This window comes from Microchirus variegatus (genome assembly GCF_963457635.1).
Source record: "Microchirus variegatus genome assembly, chromosome: 11".
In the NCBI taxonomy this organism is placed as follows: domain Eukaryota; kingdom Metazoa; phylum Chordata; class Actinopteri; order Pleuronectiformes; family Soleidae; genus Microchirus; species Microchirus variegatus.
In genome coordinates, this window is record NC_139812.1 from 18,926,538 (window position 1) to 18,944,059 (window position 17,522).

The 17,522-nt window shown below is 40.7% G+C and overlaps 5 protein-coding genes across 5 annotated transcripts in view; 4 read left to right on the forward strand and 1 right to left on the reverse strand.

The window, feature by feature from the left end:
• LOC310933699 (sphingomyelin synthase-related protein 1-like) overlaps window positions 1-3,118 on the reverse strand; it is a 9,337-nt gene extending 6,219 nt beyond the window's left edge. Inside the window, exon 1 of the mRNA XM_083897245.1 lies at window positions 3,008-3,118. The gene's annotated coding sequence lies outside the window, so the exon portion shown is untranslated. The remainder of the gene's footprint in view (window positions 1-3,007) is intronic.
• Window positions 3,119-4,110: 992 nt separating this feature from the next.
• Window positions 4,111-7,799, forward strand: LOC310934008 (dual specificity protein phosphatase 13A-like). The gene is made up of 3 exons (XM_083897617.1): window positions 4,111-4,269; window positions 5,550-5,764; window positions 7,493-7,799. Exons 1-3 carry the CDS (start codon window positions 4,118-4,120, stop codon window positions 7,699-7,701), a joined length of 576 nt encoding a protein of 191 aa, XP_083753743.1. The 5' UTR covers window positions 4,111-4,117; the 3' UTR covers window positions 7,702-7,799.
• Window positions 7,800-8,355: 556 nt separating this feature from the next.
• Window positions 8,356-9,380, forward strand: LOC310934009 (dual specificity protein phosphatase 13A-like; the record flags this gene model as incomplete). The annotated part of the gene is made up of 3 exons (XM_083897618.1): window positions 8,356-8,480; window positions 8,578-8,795; window positions 8,919-9,380. 3 exons carry the CDS (start codon window positions 8,356-8,358, stop codon window positions 9,128-9,130), a joined length of 555 nt encoding a protein of 184 aa, XP_083753744.1. The 3' UTR covers window positions 9,131-9,380.
• A 989-nt stretch (window positions 9,381-10,369) lies between these two features.
• dusp13a (dual specificity phosphatase 13a) lies at window positions 10,370-14,439 on the forward strand. The gene is made up of 7 exons (XM_083897613.1): window positions 10,370-10,506; window positions 11,171-11,296; window positions 11,388-11,623; window positions 12,870-13,086; window positions 13,166-13,288; window positions 13,370-13,587; window positions 14,007-14,439. Exons 2-7 carry the CDS (start codon window positions 11,172-11,174, stop codon window positions 14,201-14,203), a joined length of 1,116 nt encoding a protein of 371 aa, XP_083753739.1. The 5' UTR covers window positions 10,370-10,506; window position 11,171; the 3' UTR covers window positions 14,204-14,439.
• A 34-nt stretch (window positions 14,440-14,473) lies between these two features.
• Window positions 14,474-17,011, forward strand: LOC310934007 (dual specificity phosphatase 29-like). The gene is made up of 4 exons (XM_083897616.1): window positions 14,474-15,061; window positions 15,726-15,937; window positions 16,028-16,251; window positions 16,363-17,011. Exons 2-4 carry the CDS (start codon window positions 15,750-15,752, stop codon window positions 16,593-16,595), a joined length of 645 nt encoding a protein of 214 aa, XP_083753742.1. The 5' UTR covers window positions 14,474-15,061; window positions 15,726-15,749; the 3' UTR covers window positions 16,596-17,011.
• The last annotated feature ends 511 nt before the right edge of the window (window positions 17,012-17,522 follow it).

Below are 17,522 nucleotides of genomic sequence, written 5' to 3' on the forward strand. Positions count from 1 at the left end.
CAAAATAGTCTGGGATTTATTTACAATGAAAAATTGAATAATCTTTGCAGCCCTAAGCGTTTATCCAAGTGCTGAACAACTGAGGTTTTTTTTTTTATGCAATAGAATACATTTCTGACATTATCCACTTCTGCCTTTATCTGTTTTGACATAAAATGAAATCCTTCCTCTGTGAATGTTGCCGGGCAACACAAGGTCAGACCACTGAGAAACACAGTATTCAAATGCAACCAGAGTTTAAGAAGAGCGTTGTTAAAATAAAATAAAAAAGAAATAGAAATTTATAATGAATTTTAATACATTCATTCTTAATTAGTCCTTTTTTTTTAATCCACTTGATTTAATTAGTCTCTCTGGTTTTAATTGGCACTAATCTGCAAATCTAAAATTGTATCGTCATGATCTACTTCTCTGTTTCTAAACACTCATCATGCACGTTTAAATGTTTAAGAAGGATTTGAGTCATTTAATCCACAGACAGGATTACTTCACAGACCGCTCAGACAGTTCTGTGTTAAACAAACCGATTATCATTGTTTGGGCTACAAAATGACAAAAATGATGCCATCGCAATTTGCCACAGACAACACTGACTACTTAATCTAACAAAAACTATCACAAGTATTTAGTAATTTAGTTCATTTTCCAGCATTTTCTGCACCTTGCAGCTGTAACAAGTTACACATTTGAATGCAAACATTCCATTTGTTGTTATAGAAATTCAGCACTCATTCAATACCTGTAATAAATAACGGAAACATACTGAAAATGTTATAATTTCAGCACATAAACAGTCACGTACACACACAATGTTACACTGTGACTAATCAGCAGTCACTGTAATGTGGTAATTAGCCGTGGGGAAGCTTATTGTGCGCTTATTTGATGTGACCCAGTGCTGAAAGCCACAGGCTACTTAAGAGCTATTACATCATCTGTGTGTTCAGGTCACGGTCAGTTTACAGTGCACGCGAACCACATAAAGCATAATTGTGTTTGATGAGTCCAAACCAAAACAAAACAGAAGAGAGTGACCGTTCCACTTTGTCCCACTGGTGTCATTTCATCATGAAATAATAGAAAACATACAATAATAATCAGAATAATAAAGCAAAACAAACCATTTGGGGTAGCAGAGTAACTTCCTCAACAGCAGACCGAGTCTAAATGTGAATCAACTCTCTTTGCTTTGACTTCTTTTTGTTTTTATCATTTTTGTCCTTTGACCTTGTGATAAAGTTAGCACAGTCCTGCTTGTGCTTTTCTCCCCACTGCTCCAAAGGTCTGCAAGGTTCCACCAACACAACTGTGACTGCTCAGTGTTAATCCACGTGCTGCTGAGAGGACTCTCACTTTTGAGGCTTTAATTTAATAACAATACTGAGAGGTATATCAGTAGACGGTATGATTTATTTTCATACAGATGCTGCTTGGTGTCTGGTGGTTTCTGTGATTTCTTACTGAATCTGGAAAATACACCAGTTTTCTGAGACTGGAACTAATAATTATAATTAATTATGAAGTCATGTGCTGGTTTTTAATTACAATATGAGTGATTTAGTATTTAAACAGTAAACATAGTATTAAGTAAACACACGCTTCCTGTGTGTATTTAATTATAGTACAATGAGATCTTATGGTAAGACGGAATAGTAAAGAATATACAATATTACAGTAAGTTAATCGTGAATTAGGAAAAACATAGACAGACTTGTTATGCTCTATTCAAATGTGTTATTTTTCACAAAGAAAATGCTAGGGCTGCAACTAACGATTATTTTTATTGTCAATTAATCTGTAGATTACTTTCTCGATTCATCTAGTAATCATTTGGCCCGTAAAATGTCAGAAACTATTGATAAATGTGGCTGAGTGTTTTTCAAACCTGAAAATGATGTCCACAAACCAAAATGATTCACTTTGAATGATATATGATTTATTTGTTATATGTACATTTAATTAAACTAACCCTTAGCTTCTTATAAGAAGCTGAAAAAAACACAAAACTCTGAAAAGTTTTTTTTTTAAGAAAAAACAAAACAATGAATTGATTATCAAATATAATGCATCCTATGCCTGTTTAAGTTAAAGAATCCAAAAAATGATTATTAATACGATTTTTTGCATTTATTCATTATTTTGGTCGGGATAATCAGAATTTAGAGTATAGTTTAAGTTTAGTTTAATAGCATAAATCTTAAATTTGACAGCGTCCCCTTGATTCAAAAGAACACAGTTTTATGTTTATGAGGAAAAAAACTTTATAAATACATGTATACTAACTTGCTAACTTTATTTATTTAGTTTATATAATAATAAAGAGACGTTTGTATTATATTACTACTGTATATGGCATCAATAAAGCAGATGAGAAGGTGCTTTGGCTGTCAGTGAAGGGTCCACACAAATTAATTGAACAACATCACATATTATTACAGAGAAGAGTTTATATTTAACTGGACTCTGGGTTTTCCTGGCAACATGCTGCAGCCTCTCTGCCCTGAGGGCTTTACTTGGGGCTTCATAAGTGCCATATCAGCGTGTTTGGCCTGTGCACAGTGCGTCACAGTGAGTGAGTCTCACACACACACACACACACACACACACACACACACACACACACACACACACACACACACACACACACACACACACACACACACACACACACACACACACACACACACACACACACACACACACACACACACACACACACACACACACACAGCTGTGAGAGAGAAAGCTCTGCAGTGTGTGTGTGAAAGGGAGAGACAGAGAGAGTTTGACAAAGGGCTCACAGTCCCTTAACCACAGGGCCACATTGTAACGTCACACATTTCAGCAACTCTCACTTGTACTTTTTTTATGACGTTGTGTCACAGTTATTAACACAAACAAACACACAGAAAAGTAGTCAGACATGTTCATTGGACACACACACAGAGGGGGAGTCACAGAGAACACACACGTGTCATATTTCAGAGTCATTAAATGAAACTTTTACCAAAACGTCCAGTGTCTCTGTCTCACTGTGTCTGTCAGAGGGCGAGGAGAGGAAACGCTGGCCGTTTGTGACTCAACTCACCCAGAGAACTTCTTGGCCAACATGTTTCTGACAACTAAGCAACACCAAACAGGAAGACTGAAGGCTAATAAACAAGCCCAGGAAAGAAGAGCTGCTGGGTTCAGGGCAGCTCTGCTTCCAAAAACACACCGACACCTGCTGGTCACAACGTGAAATGCATACCCACGTTAAAGGTCCAGTGTCAAAAATAGTGGGGACGATGAAATAATCATGCTAACTTTTGTGTTCAGTGTATATTATGACCTAAATTTAAAAAAGTAGGTTCTAATATTTAAAAATTTAAAAATTTAAAAATTAAAAATTAAAAATTAAAAATTAAAAATTAAAAATTAAAAATTAAAAATTAAAAATTAAAAATTAAAAATTAAAAATTAAAAATTAAAAATTAAAAATTAAAAATTTAAAAATTTAAAATTTAAAAAATATAAATTCAAAAAATTAAACATTTTAATTTTAAATGAACCCTTGAACCCCAAGGTACGCACCAAGAAAAAAGCAAAGGAAATATTATTTCTTTGCATTTTTTATTATTTTATTTTATTTACTTATGATAACAGTAACGACAATCTATATATATATTTATTTATTTTAAATTAGATCCTACTGTATTTTAGATACAGGCCCCAATAAAATAGAATAGAATGAAATTGTACATAATGTAAGAGTGAGCTGTGGACTGTAAAACTCCCAAATGTTAAGTGCATAAAAAAGTGCATGTTTTTAAGTTCAACCTCCTATCGTTGATTGACTGTTGTTATAATGGTGACAGTTGTAGTTATTGTCTATGTCAGGTGCATCATAAAAAGTTATAGTAAGAGTATAGGTGAGGGAGTGGATGTGAATTATTTACTTTGAATTTGATAAAACAAGCAAAGGCTGCCATTCCAAATCATAAATGTGGTAGTGGAAAGTAAACACGTCTCTTTGGTGCGTGTGTGTGAGTTTGACAGAGAGTCTGCAGACGCCATGCTTGTTGTCAAACAGCACCACCTGTCACTGACAGTCACAGCGTGAACGCAACCATGAACCATGAATGCACTAACAACAACAACACAGGCTGCTTCACAGAGGGATTTGTGGGACATCCCCTCTCTCCAGGAGCTGGAGGAAGCTTTACATTCCGCGCCGCGCTCCTGTCGCCATGGAGACGAGGTGTGGCCAAACCTGTATCTCGGAGACATGTGAGCATCCTGTGACTAATTTAAAAGGGGATAGTTTAGGTTTTATGTGAAGTGTGGTTGTATGAGGTACTGACACATTGTCAGCCCAGGACATGGACACTTGGATAAGATATTTAGGTTAAATAAAAGGCTAATGCAATACAGTGTGCTAACTGCCTGCCTATATCTGTGTTATTTTAAGAATAGGTTTTGTAGTCCTGTACTGTGGCTGCTGATTGCTTGCTGGTAGGTTTTGTTTTGACGTGCAAATCCAGACCAGACCAGATTCTTCCTCAGTGTCTGAAATGATATCAGTGATTTATTTCCCATAAAACAAATCAACAAGAAACTTAAAAACCGAGCACAGTAGAAAACTGCGTAAAACTGTGACAGGTGACCTCAAATGACCCAGCAGCATGACCCCAGGCCGGTGTCAGCCTCAGGCAGAATATAAGAAATAAAATACAACCCCCTAGTGGTTGGAGGGGGAAATCTCACAAATAAAAATGAGACATGGCTCCTACAGTTTTGTCACTTTTTCTCAGTGTTCCCTGCTGGAAACTGAACTATGTAACTTACTTACTCTTCTGAATTAAAATAATATTAGTATTATAATACTTTATTGTCCAAGTAGGAGAATTATTGGCCTGCATTTAACCCTCCAAGTATTGACCAGCGACCCTTCGGTTACTGGACGATCACTCTAACCACTGAGCCATGCCGCTCCTATAAGGTACAATAAGATAAGATAAGATAGTCCTTCATTAGTCCCATAATGGGGAAATGCAAAGCAGCAGCAAAGACAGCAAAGATAAATATAATAAATGATAAATGTGCATTTTCACATCTGTGAATGTACAATATAGAAAAATATTGTCAATAAGATTATTAAAAAAAGAAAATTTGAATGTACATTATAGGCATTAAGTTACCAGATTATATACAGTATGAGATTTTTAACATGTGGGGACCAGAAGATTTAGAAGATTTCAAACATCACACGTGTAAAATAACACAATTTACCTTATTGACAACAACAGCAATTTAGAAAGCAACACAAACTTCAATCTCCACTCAGTCACACTAAAGCATATATTTGGGCTTTTTGCTAAGCTGATAATTTGCTGATAACAGAGATATTGTCAGTAAGTTCAGGGAGGTTCTGGGAGATGGCTGACATTATGTCAATAATCTCACACACAAACAATCATACTTCAAATAATCTGAACTGACAACAAAACATCATAGTGTACAGTGTGTGTGTGTGTTCCTGATGTTCTTGAATGTGACATTTGCACCAGGGTTATGTCTCATGACAAGCTCGGTCTGTGGCAGCTGGGCATCACTCACGTGCTGAACGCCTCGCACGGTAAACTGTGCTGCAAAGGAAGCGATGATTTCTACGGAACGACAGTGAAATACTACGGAGTCCCAGCCAACGACCTGCCGACGTTTGACATCTCACCTTTTTTCCAGCCGGCAGCTGAATTTATTCATCAGGCCTTAACATCAGGAGGTATTTGTTTTAAATACATGATGACACTGTGTAATGATAGTGTGTGTTGGTTCAAGGATTAAGGATGAGGAGCTGTTGTTTTACAGGCTGCAGTAGGTACTGGCAGAGACCCAGAATAAGTCACACATTTTCTTTGGCAAACATGAGTTACTGGGTTCAGGTTATAAAGGAAGGCTGAAAGATTCTCTGCTCTATTGGTTATTTTCACCAGAGGATCATCAACTTCACACTTTCTGTTTCCTGTTCTGCGGAATACTGAGCTGGGTGTGTTGTGCAAAAGTGTTTTCCCCCCCTTTAAGTCATTTATTTTGTAATCTCTTATCCAATAACTCCTATTGCACATAGTTTTTTTTTGTTTTTTTTAAGTGGTTGACTGTGAGGAGATTTGTTCCCATTGCAATGTTTTATAAAACATAGTGGGTAATTTGTGCAGCTATTGTTTTCCCAGGGGAACATAACCCCCTACACAAGGTTTTGTGATGTACTTCCATACATAAGAAAACAAAACTCCATTAGCCTTAAAAGACATGAATGAACAACAAAAAGAAAATCCAATGTAATAAATATCAGGCAAATTCAATTGGATAAGATAAAAAGTGGTCATTAAAAATGATTTCTATAAAGTACCAGTGCAAGAAAAGCCCATATCTACAATTAGCAAACCTGGAACATGGAAAATATCAATTTAAAACACACTGTTATATAACGAAAATTATGCAAAAGGTCAAAAGCAGCGGGGACAAAATATAGATTTTTCTGCATTGATTCAAACTGTATCTGTGGCTACAGAGAAACGGCTTAAAATGACAGAGTGAGGAACACCAGGGTCAGTCAGGACTGCCTTTAAATATCAAAGTCCAGCATCTATTTATCATTGCTCATATTCAGACAAGGTCATGCCTGGTGACCTCTTTCTGTGTCCCAGGTTTTAGTGACCTGCTCCAGGTCTGAGGACAGGTTCAATCATGGTTTTCTGCCCATCCAGCAGGTTACTCGTCCACGCCCTGATCTCCTCCAGGCTTGATTACTGTAACAGCCTGCTCATCGGTATACCCAACAAACACCTTCAGAAACTTCAATTCATTCAGAACTGTGCTGCCCGAACTCTGATGAAAACCCGCAAATACGACCACATCACCCCCATTCTTCAGAACCTACACTGGCTTCCCATAACCTCAAGAATCCAATACAAAATCGCCCTCATCACCCACCTTTGCATCTACAGCAACGCCCCACAATACCTCAAAGACCTCCTTACCCCTCACTCATCCACCCGTAACCTCCGGTCCCAAAGTACCAACCTCCTCCATCAGCCCCGCACACGACTCCGCACCATGGGAGACCGAGCCTTCTGCTCCACTGCCCCCCACATCTGGAACTCCCTCCCTGAACACCTACGACAACCCCAGTCTGTCGATGCCTTTAAAAAAGGGCTTAAAACATTTCTTTTCGAACAGGCTTTCCTAGGTCGCTCCTAGATGTTTTTATTTTCTTTTCTGCACTTTCTTCTCCTCCTTTAGCTATTCTTTTTTCTGCTGATTTTAATCGTGTCTGATTTTAATCGTGTCTGATTTTTCTCTTAGTCTTTTGTTTATTTTGTTTTTTGGTTTCTGTAGCACTTTGAGATAACTTTATGAAAAGTGCTTTACAAATAAAATTTATTATTATTATTATTATTATTATTTGTGTGTGTGTTTGTGTTTGAGTGTGTTTTTCTATGATTTCCAGGAAAGGTGCTTGTGCACTGTGCTGTGGGTGTGAGTCGCTCGGCTGCGCTGGTCCTTGCCTACCTGATGATTAATCACCACCTCAGCCTCCTGACCTCTGTGCGCCGTGTGCAACAGAAACGGTGGATATTCCCAAACAGAGGCTTCCTGCGACAGCTCATCGCCCTGGATGGAAAACTGCGGGACAAAGGGTTGGAGGAGTCAAAATAATACAGATACAAATACAGAAAACTAATCTGCCAAAGGGCAAAAAGTTACTACAGTTCACTAACCAAATATGCACAATTTTGCAGCACATAAAAAACATTTCCTCCTAAAAATATTACTGAATTAAAAGTCAGACCAAAAGAAGAGTGTGGTGTTTGGTTATGTTTTGGGCAGTCTTGTACTTGTACTAGTACTTGTATAAGTACCTTAAAGGGACACTTGAGTAACAACATTAAATAACGACATGACAGATTTGTCCATTCATACATGTGTGTCAGAGGAAAGAGCGAGGTGTACATATATACATACATACATATATATATATATATATATATCAAGCTTTTCTCCAGCACCATTTACTGTAGCCCTCCCCTCATGATTGTGACCTCAGCAGTCACACAGAGAATCCCTGTCATTCACCTCAATGCTTTTGGCTCAGCGAACAGAGCAGCCAGTGCAACATTAAATAACTCCGCATTCTGTCCGAGCGAACACACTCAACACAGGGAGCTAATTTTGGAGCCAAGCGGCATTCAAACGACCACCTGCTCATGTCTCTCACTGAGCTGCAGACTCTGGTGTCGGGGGTCGGGACGGTGAACAGAGACGACGGCAGCAGCAGCAGCAGCAGGAGCAGCCACTCAGTGTCCAGGGAGAATGTCAGGGAGCAACCAGCAACAGAACCTGGTGCTCATAAAAGATCTGGAGCTCATTCTGGATTCCTGCAAACTGGAGCTCACACCAGTGGATGAAGTCTGGCCTAACCTGTACATAGGAAATGTGTGAGTGTGTCATGTTTCAGGTGTCTCAGGCTCAGTGTAAATTATCTTTTTTTTTAAAAGTTCAAGACGACTGTTTATGTCTTTTTGTCTTTTCCAGGGCCGTGGCTCAGAACAGAAAGACCTTACACAAGCTGGGCATCACTCATGTCCTGAATGCGGCACACTCCAAGCAGGGCAGCATCGGCGACCAGACTTTTTACGGGGACACCTGCGTCTACTTTGGCATCTCAGCCGAGGACTCGGAGCACTTTGACCTCAGTCAGTACTTCAAACCTGCAGCTGACTTCATTCACCAGGCCCTGAAGAGCAAAGATGGTGACATATACATGAGCGTGATACACACCAGTGTTCCACCACACTACATTCTGTCCTTCAGGTGTCTCACTATTTTTTCCTCTTCTTCTTCTCTGTCACACCCTCCATCGTGGTGCTCTGCAGGGAGAGTGCTGGTGCACTGCATCATGGGCGTGAGTCGATCGGCCACTCTGGTCCTGGTGTACCTGATGATGCGGCAGCATCTGTCTCTGAGGGATGCTCTGAGGCTGGTCGTGCAAAAACGAGCCATTTATCCAAACCGCAACTTCCTGTCCCTCCTTCTCAGGCTGGACGAGCAGCTGACACACAGAAGAAGGTGGTGTCCTCTTCTCTGACATCCAACATCTCACGAGTCACTTTGGGACCTCTCTGTTTTTCCATGTGTTGCACTCTATTAAAGTTAGTGTTGATAGTGTTAGATAAAGGTGAGTCTGATAGATCCATATTTTGTGGCCATGTGTTGTTGTAACATGTTGTAAATATTGAAGTATAGTGTCTATTTATTTTTCATATTCACTCATCAAATGTTACCTTGACTAGTATTGTGAGGCATGTCCACACGATTGTTCAATAGATTTCTTGTAAATATTGTGGGCTGGATGGAAATTTATGAACTGATTTATTAACAACTTTTTGAAAAATAACTTGTCTGGCACCTTGATTTCTGTCCTTGAGTTTGTTTTTTTATTTCACAAATTACAAAAATGACAAAATACAAGCACTATATAGTTTTAAAATTTTTAGATTTGAGCAATTTTATTGCAGATTGAATGTCATTTGATTGTGAATTTGTGTAGCATAAATTTAAGGTAAACTATATACATTATTTGAAGCAAGTGTGGTGATACTGAACTTGAAGTAAACAAGTAAACCAGATTATGGACTTTTGTTTTTAAAACTTAGAACAGATGTGCAAACGTGCACTAATGTGCGCTTTTCCACGATACGGTCCTAGCATGGCTCGGCTCGACTCTACTCCGTTTGCTTTACAAGTCACTAGTTTGTGTCGTTAGAAAGATATTCACAGATTCAAACTTCCGCGATCAATAACATTTAAACCAAACATTGTTAAAATACATAGTAATGTAGACAACAAGCGAAAAGATTGTTTTCATCAAGTCTTTCAAGCTGTAGGAACAACAGCTTTACGTGCCATCATCAGTGAGACCAGAGCGCAGGGACCGTCTGCAAAGTGCCACACCCGAAAAAGATATTAAAAATATTACAAATGAAAATTTTTTCGTTTTTTTCATTTTATTTTGAAAATCAAAAGAACAAATGGCTATGGAAAACGACGTCCCTGATACCAAACCGAGTAGAGTCGAACTGATTAATGGTAAAGTGTCATTAGTTGGCTTATTGCCTTGGGGCGGATCTGATACAGCACAACATAAAAGTGCCTTACGTAACGTTCCACGTTCATTATGGAAAAGTCAGCAACTGAGCTGGTGTCGTCTGAATTGACAGGATAATGTCACACTGCACTCCAGAATAAAGAGACACCGGGCATGTTCGTCATTGTGGAGCGAAACATGTGAGAAAGTGCCTGAACAGAGTCTGCGGGATGTGTTTGTCTCAATGAGTGTATGATTACAGAGTTATAAAAGGAAACAGGCTTCAGATGTGTATGTGTGTGTGTGTGGCTGTGAGTGTGTGCAGAGAAATCAAGGAGAGCAAGGCAGAGGCAGAGTTTTCACTGCTTTAAAGTGAGGTGAGTTTCAGAATGTTAACAGGTTTTCTATGTGTCTACACCTATTGCTTTGTGGGCTTTCTATTGTTAAAGGTCCAGTATGTAACATTTAGGAGGTCTTGTTGGTGGGAAATTGAATATGTGACCCATAAGACCCATTTGTATAAGTGTATAATTGCATTATGTCGTTACCGACAGGATTTGGCATGCATACTTCTCATTACCATAACTCCTAGACTGTGATATCTAGAAAATTCAAAAAACCATGGACTTGCGATCTGTCCAGGATGTGACTCTGCCTTTCGCCCCTATGTCAGCTGAGATTGACAAGTTAACCCCCCGATGCCTGATTATCATGATGGTCATAACAGGGTTAAGGAAAGGGCCTCGCTTTACTGAGGTCGCCATTTTGTATTGCTCATTATTCTAAGGAAACAAAAGTCATAATATTGAAATTAATCTCATGGTTCTGAGGAAAAAAAAGTTATAATTTATTACTTTTTTCAGACAGAAAGCTACGCAAATGAAGACCACTGTGGTTCATTAACATGCTGAACAAACGGAAGAGGAGTTCTTCATTTGTTCGCCATTAGATGTCATGTTATTTTTACACACTGGACTTTAAAGAGAAGCGGCAGTCACTAAGACCTTTAAATATATAAATATTGTGTGTGTGTATATATAGTATGTCTCGCAGGGATCCACCGTATGAAACTCCCTCAGTCTCAGAGCTGCAGGAGTTCCTGCTAACAGACCGAAAACCTACTGGACACGTCAATCAAGTCTGGCCTAACCTTTACATTGGCAACGAGTATGTTTACACACAAGCACAGTGCAATCTATATATCAATCAGATATGTCAGATTTCATATAAATATAGTCAATGTGTGATTGTGCTTCAGGGTGGCAGCTCGTGACAAGAGCACCCTCCACAGTCTGGGAATTACTCACATTGTCAACGCCGCTCATGGACGCACCAGCCAAGGCTTCGGGTACTACGTCAACACTGGGCCGCGCTTCTACAGAGACATGGCAGTGGATTATTATGGGGTGGAGGCTGACGATGCAGTGGACTTCATCCTAAGTTCTTTCTTCTACCCGATAGCACGATACATCCGAGCTGCGCTGGCCATGGGAGGCAAGTTTGTGCTTGACTTACACACTCATAGAGGGCTTCATTTAGATTATTCATGGGGTAACATTCAGTCACTGGTCACCACGTACCAGCTTATTTAATAAAATGCGTGTGCTGCTTCTTCGTGTTATGTCTTCAGACCTCCTCTACAAACCATGATCGTTTTAACGAGTGACTGCTGCTGCAATCCATGAGATTAAAGCTCCCATAGAGTGGTCCAATCGCACATACGTATATGTGAGTTATGGAGGTCTACTTACATACAGTAACTTGTTGTTAATCGTCAAAAACCTCCTGGTTGCCGATCAAAACCTCTCCTCACCGAAGCTCTCGCCAGACGCGCTGCTTCAGACCGAAATCTCACCCTCAGAAGACGGACTGTGTTGTGATTGGCCAGCCAACGAGAGCTTTCCCAACTGTCTTTCTCAAGCAGTCCCTTTTACGCCTTTGATCCAGAGTCTGAAGAAGACCCTGTCGCAAGTGAAACACCTCCACAACGGACGCTCTTCTTCTTCTTCTTCTTCTGCGGTTCAATGTATGCAACCAGATGTGCCCGGACTACGCTATTAGAAATAAAAGTGCTCAGTTGAACCATATAAGGTTTTTCGGCTTGTCCTCATAGGAGAAACCTTTTTGGCTCCAGGTGGAACATTTATAAAAAGGTTGGAACCCCCTTTTGGAGGGTTCCACCAAGAGCCCATTTAAAACCCTTTATTCAGGAAAGGTCTTTTAAAGGGTTCTCTGGATCAAAATGGTTCTTACTGGAACCATTAGTGTTACCGAGAACCCTCGAAAAACCTTTTCTTTGGGAAAGGGTTTTTCAGAGGCAAATGGTTCCAGGTAGAACCTCAGCCCTTGTAGAAGGACCCTTTTGGAACCCTTATTTCTAAGAGTGTAGTGTCCGGAGCAGGATGATCTGCTGTTCAGGAGTCGGGATCCTTACGTCACGATTCTTGGCTTTTTCAGACCGCTTGCAGAGCCCGAGAATACAATAAAACCCAGCGTTGTCAGCAGTGGCTGTACTGTTTTTGAGGGTTAGGTTGTTTTGGGCTTCATAAACGAGGTAATGGAGCAAATACACACCAAAAAACAGCGTTAATTGGAACTTCTGTTCTACTGGAGCTTTAAATATTTGGGATAACGAAGAAGTGGCCAGTGAGTGTATAATATTGTGTTGACCTCAATTATGGGGTGGACAAAGTATGTATAATACATACTGAATAATAACAGCAAACGCTCCTTGTCCCAGGGCGGGTGTTCGTCCACTGTCTGATGGGCGTGAGTCGCTCTGCAACCTTAGTGCTGGCCTTCCTGATGATTGTCGAGGGTCTGCGACTGTGGGAGGCCGTGGCTGCCGTGAGGACGCACAGAGACATCTGCCCTAACCCGGGCTTCCTGCAGCAGCTCCGCAGTCTGGACATGAGCCTGGAGAGGGAGCGGAGGAGACGGCGGCAGGCCCAGACACTGTAAACACACAAATGCACACACACACACACACACAGTGTCCCAGACATCACACACACACACACATGTTTATTGCTACAGAGGTCACTCAACCCAGGGGGAGGAAGCACCGTCTCTGACAGAGCTGAGACAAGTTATCTGGACGGACAGGAAGCCAGTGACACCTGTCAATCAAGTCTGGCCAAACCTGTACATTGGAGATGAGTAAGTGAGGGGGAAAAATAAAATGACACGATCCAAAGAGAAATGTTATTAAATCAGTGAGCGTGTGCTGTTTGTCTGAAGGTCTGTGGCCAGAGATAAGAGCACGCTCTCGTCTCTTGGTGTCACTCACATAGTGAACGCCGCGGCAGGTCCACACCGGATCAACACAGGTCAGCAGTTCTACGCTGACCTCGGCGTGGAGTACCACGGCGTCGAGGCTGCGGACCATCCGGAGTTTGACCTTCGACCTTTCTTCAGCCCAGCTGCTCGGTTCATAGACGGCGCTCTGAAGGAAAACGGTCAGTGTTTGCAAACACGACAGCCATTTATAAACAACAGAGGAACATAATACACTTTTTTAAAGAGACGTTAATAGAAGTGCAACTTTAAAATAAAAATGATACAAGACTGTTTTGACATCCTGGGACCTTTTAGACCATTCAGGGTTTTCTAACAGGAAATTATGGGTATGAAAGATGTGTGAATGGGTGAAAACTATAATGTAAAGCAGTTCATCAAGACTCTATATAAGCTCTCTCTCTGATCTATATATAGACCATTATCAACTCTACTTCTTCGGATTTTATTCGGTAGTAACAAAGATAGTTAGAGGAAATGTAATAGAGTAAAAGTAAAGGTTTCTAGAAATACAAATATTAAAGTACAGATAACTAACAAAGTATTTGTCCTTATAACAACCATTCAATATGTCGTCCAGGGACGGTGTTTGTCCACTGCGCCATGGGCGTGAGCCGCTCTGCAGCGCTGGTTTTGGCGTATCTATTGATCTGCCAGCACCTGCCGTTAGTGGACGCCATCATCGCCGTGCGGCTCAACCGGGACATCGGACCCAATTCTGGATTTCTGGAGCAGCTGAGAGAGCTGGATCTGAGTCTTCATCCACAGAGCGGATAGTGACCTCATGGATATTTCACTGTCTAATACATGTTTTTATATTGGAATCTATTATTTTCACAATAATCCTCCTATTTACCAATACTTATGCATTATATTTTCTCAATAATCATGGTCAGATGACACAGAAATGTCATTACTGAATCCCGTGAAACAACTTTATAAAATGCAACAACTGACTGCTTTACGTTTTATGTCTGGAAATAACTGCACTGACAAAAGTTGGCTGACCTTCACACCTGTCCACACAGCTGACCTTCACACCTGTCCACACATGAGTGACATTCCTGTGATGTTAATGATGCAACACTCTCACTAAATGTACACTTTTTCGTTTGTTTTGTAGTGTTGGGCCCTTACAAATAAGCCTGTGTCTAATATGTATGTACCTCACATGTTTACATGTTCTGGTATAAACACTGACCTTGTCAGGACCAGCAGTCCTCATAGAGAGCAAAACCTGGTCCTGACCAAGCAGAACCTACTTTCTGAGGAACTGGTTATTGTTAGGTTAAGGTCATGGTTGGGCATTCACTGCTTTGTTTGGTCTGTCCAAAATAGCAAAATAGCTGCACAATCCCGTGTGTGTGTGTGTGTGTGTGTCATGTTGTTGAGGTCAGGTGTTGAAGACCAGCTGCCTAAAAATATCATCTTAAACACAGAGACCCGAGAAAGCAGTTACACCGTTCAAGATGTGTATTTTAGCCTTCATGATCACTGCCAGCAGACGTCTGCACACATGCTACGACACACACACACACACACACAAACACATGTCCACTGAGGGAAAAGTGGACGCTCTGCTCTGTGATCGGCCTCAAAAAAAAGGGATAAGACAACTTTGGACGGTAATAAGAAGTAAGTAATCTTCTCCTGTATTATTTTTCTGCCACATAGACAATGCTGTTCATCACCGTTTCACTCCACACTGGTTAACCTGTGCGTGAAGACGCATAGAAAGCAGAAAAAAAGTGATTATTAAGATCAACATGTATTGTATATACATGCATTAACAGAATATTAACATATTTGTAGTCACATATGCTCATGCAATATTTCACCTGTGTTTTATTGCCATCCATTATCACAGCAGCTTCCACCTGACCTATTCCATTAAAAACACTTAAATCTGCACATCGCTACATTATACTGAGATATTATAGGATCATTATATGTGCAAAGGGACTTATTGTGGAAATAAAAACAGTCTTTGAACTGACTTTACTACTCGTTATTGTTCTTTAAAGTGAGGTTATTTGAGGTACTGACACAGCTTGACCCGTGCACGAGAAAGTAGGGGTCAACTGGTCACCAGCAGGGACACAAGGAAATCCGATTTTAGAAATTTTTCTGACTTCAGTTGTGACTGGATTAACCTTAGTGACACACAGCTTTGTAAAAGTCCCCACTGGCAGCCACGTTTTCACCGAGAATGAGCGTTTACGTCTCAAACCTGGAATTTAATGTTGCTTCTGGAAGAAAAAGTGCAGGTTTTTGACCTGGTGTCTTGTTTTCTGCACAGCAGCAGCAGCAGCAGAAGTGAGACATGTCCTCCTGTGGTGAGGTGAGGTCCAGGACCAGGAGTAAAAACCCATACACGGCGGTGCAGGTGGACCCCGACAGTGACTACATCACACCAGGAACATTAGACCTGGAGCAGCTGTTCTGGACTGGCAGCATGGCTCCATATGCTCATTCCAACCAGGTGTGGCCCAGTGTGTACATCGGGGATGAGTGAGTAAATTATGTTAATGTTTGTTACTTTTTTCCATATTTTGAATGAATAAAATTCATGATGACGGTGTCTGTGTTGGACGAGCACAGGAAGACAGCTCTTGAGCGGCCTGGCCTGAGGGAACTGGGTATCACTCACGTGCTGAATGCTGCAGAGGGGAAGTGGAATAACGTGCTGACTGGTGCCGATTACTACAGAGACATGCAGATCCAGTACTACGGAGTGGAGGCTGATGACAAACCCACCTTTAACATCTCCCAGTACTTCTGCCCTGCAGCCCAGTTCATCCATGAGGCCCTCAGTCACCCGCAGAGTGAGTCCTGGTCCTGGAAGAAACCAACAACGCTCAAATGTCATGTTCTGTGAAAAAGACACCTCCTCTGTTTGTTTGTATTGAATCTAAATAATCTTACCCGTGTTCTAGACAAGGTGATGGTGCACTGCGTGATGGGCCGGAGCAGATCAGCGACCCTGGTCTTGGCGTATCTGATGATGAAGCGCAGACTGACTGTCGTGGACGCCATAGAGCACGTGCGGCAGCGCCGCTGCGTCCTGCCCAACCATGGGTTCCTGAAACAGCTCAGAGCTCTGGACATCGCTTTACAAGAGGAGAAGCTCAAGGACAAACAAAACAAGCAGGAACAAAACACGACATAAAATGTATTTTAAATGTTCATTCACTGTCGTGTGCATAAATTCTGATTTGTGACCAGTTCTGCTGCCGAGTCTGATGCAACAATGGAATGAACTGTGGTCACTGCCTCATTCTCCCTCAGCTCCATCTCACTCTGCATCCATTTCAAGATTTTAACACGAGTGACTCGTTTGGTCTACATCTGCAAAGCAGTGCTGCAGCAGCTGCTAATGTAAAGAGGATCTACTTATTCAGCATTACAACAGGATTATGAAATCTGAGAGCTAAAACTCACTCAATAGTGTGGACAGGAAGCATTTTTGTTGAGCCACAGATTATAAATGGTCCTAATATCATTAAAATCACCCATGATCTTGTAGCATTTTTTTTTTTGCTTTTTTGTTTTCCGTAAAAAACTAAAACTTGATAACCAGACAGAAACAATATTAAGAAATACTTGTATTTGTCCGTTTCAGACAGTTCGATCCAACTCAGGCATTCAAAACTAACTTCTAACTCAGAAAATAAAGTGAAGTCTCCGATATTTAAGAGTCATTGTTTAAAGAGCACTCGTTGACATTTAGTTTGAACACGTCTACAGTGAGAACAGTTTTATTCAAGTGTTTGAACAAAACAGCAGACAAAATGAAACATGCTCAGGTTAATACAATTGGTCTGAAATGTTTTGGCCCTTTTAGGAAAAAAATATAAGAGGTCGTGCTCCCTCCTCCCCCCAATTAAAAAAATTAAATATTAATCTGTTGACTTATTTATTTCCACTTAATGTGACGACAGGACTTAAATTTAGCCGAGCTGACGGTGCCAAAGATCAACAAACGCTCACCAACAGATTGACAGTAGGACAGACACATTTTAATGCCCGCTTCATTTTGCCCCACAACATTGGAACATAATGACCTCAGTTATTTTATATGCATTTCATGGACGGC

Excerpts from the sequence above, each read along its gene's own strand:
- LOC310934008 (XM_083897617.1), top strand. The coding sequence starts at position 4,118 with ATGAATGCACTAACAACAACAACACAGGCTGCTTCACAGAGGGATTTG. Across the intron at positions 4,270-5,549 it reads AACCTGTATCTCGGAGACAT|GGTTATGTCTCATGACAAGC; the intron begins GTGAGCATCCTG and ends CATTTGCACCAG. Across the intron at positions 5,765-7,492 it reads TCAGGCCTTAACATCAGGAG|GAAAGGTGCTTGTGCACTGT; the intron begins GTATTTGTTTTA and ends TATGATTTCCAG.
- LOC310934007 (XM_083897616.1), top strand. The coding sequence starts at position 15,750 with ATGTCCTCCTGTGGTGAGGTGAGGTCCAGGACCAGGAGTAAAAACCCA. Across the intron at positions 15,938-16,027 it reads AGTGTGTACATCGGGGATGA|GAAGACAGCTCTTGAGCGGC; the intron begins GTGAGTAAATTA and ends GGACGAGCACAG. Across the intron at positions 16,252-16,362 it reads GGCCCTCAGTCACCCGCAGA|ACAAGGTGATGGTGCACTGC; the intron begins GTGAGTCCTGGT and ends CCCGTGTTCTAG.
- dusp13a (XM_083897613.1), top strand. The coding sequence starts at position 11,172 with ATGTCTCGCAGGGATCCACCGTATGAAACTCCCTCAGTCTCAGAGCTG. Across the intron at positions 11,297-11,387 it reads AACCTTTACATTGGCAACGA|GGTGGCAGCTCGTGACAAGA; the intron begins GTATGTTTACAC and ends ATTGTGCTTCAG. Across the intron at positions 11,624-12,869 it reads AGCTGCGCTGGCCATGGGAG|GGCGGGTGTTCGTCCACTGT; the intron begins GCAAGTTTGTGC and ends TCCTTGTCCCAG.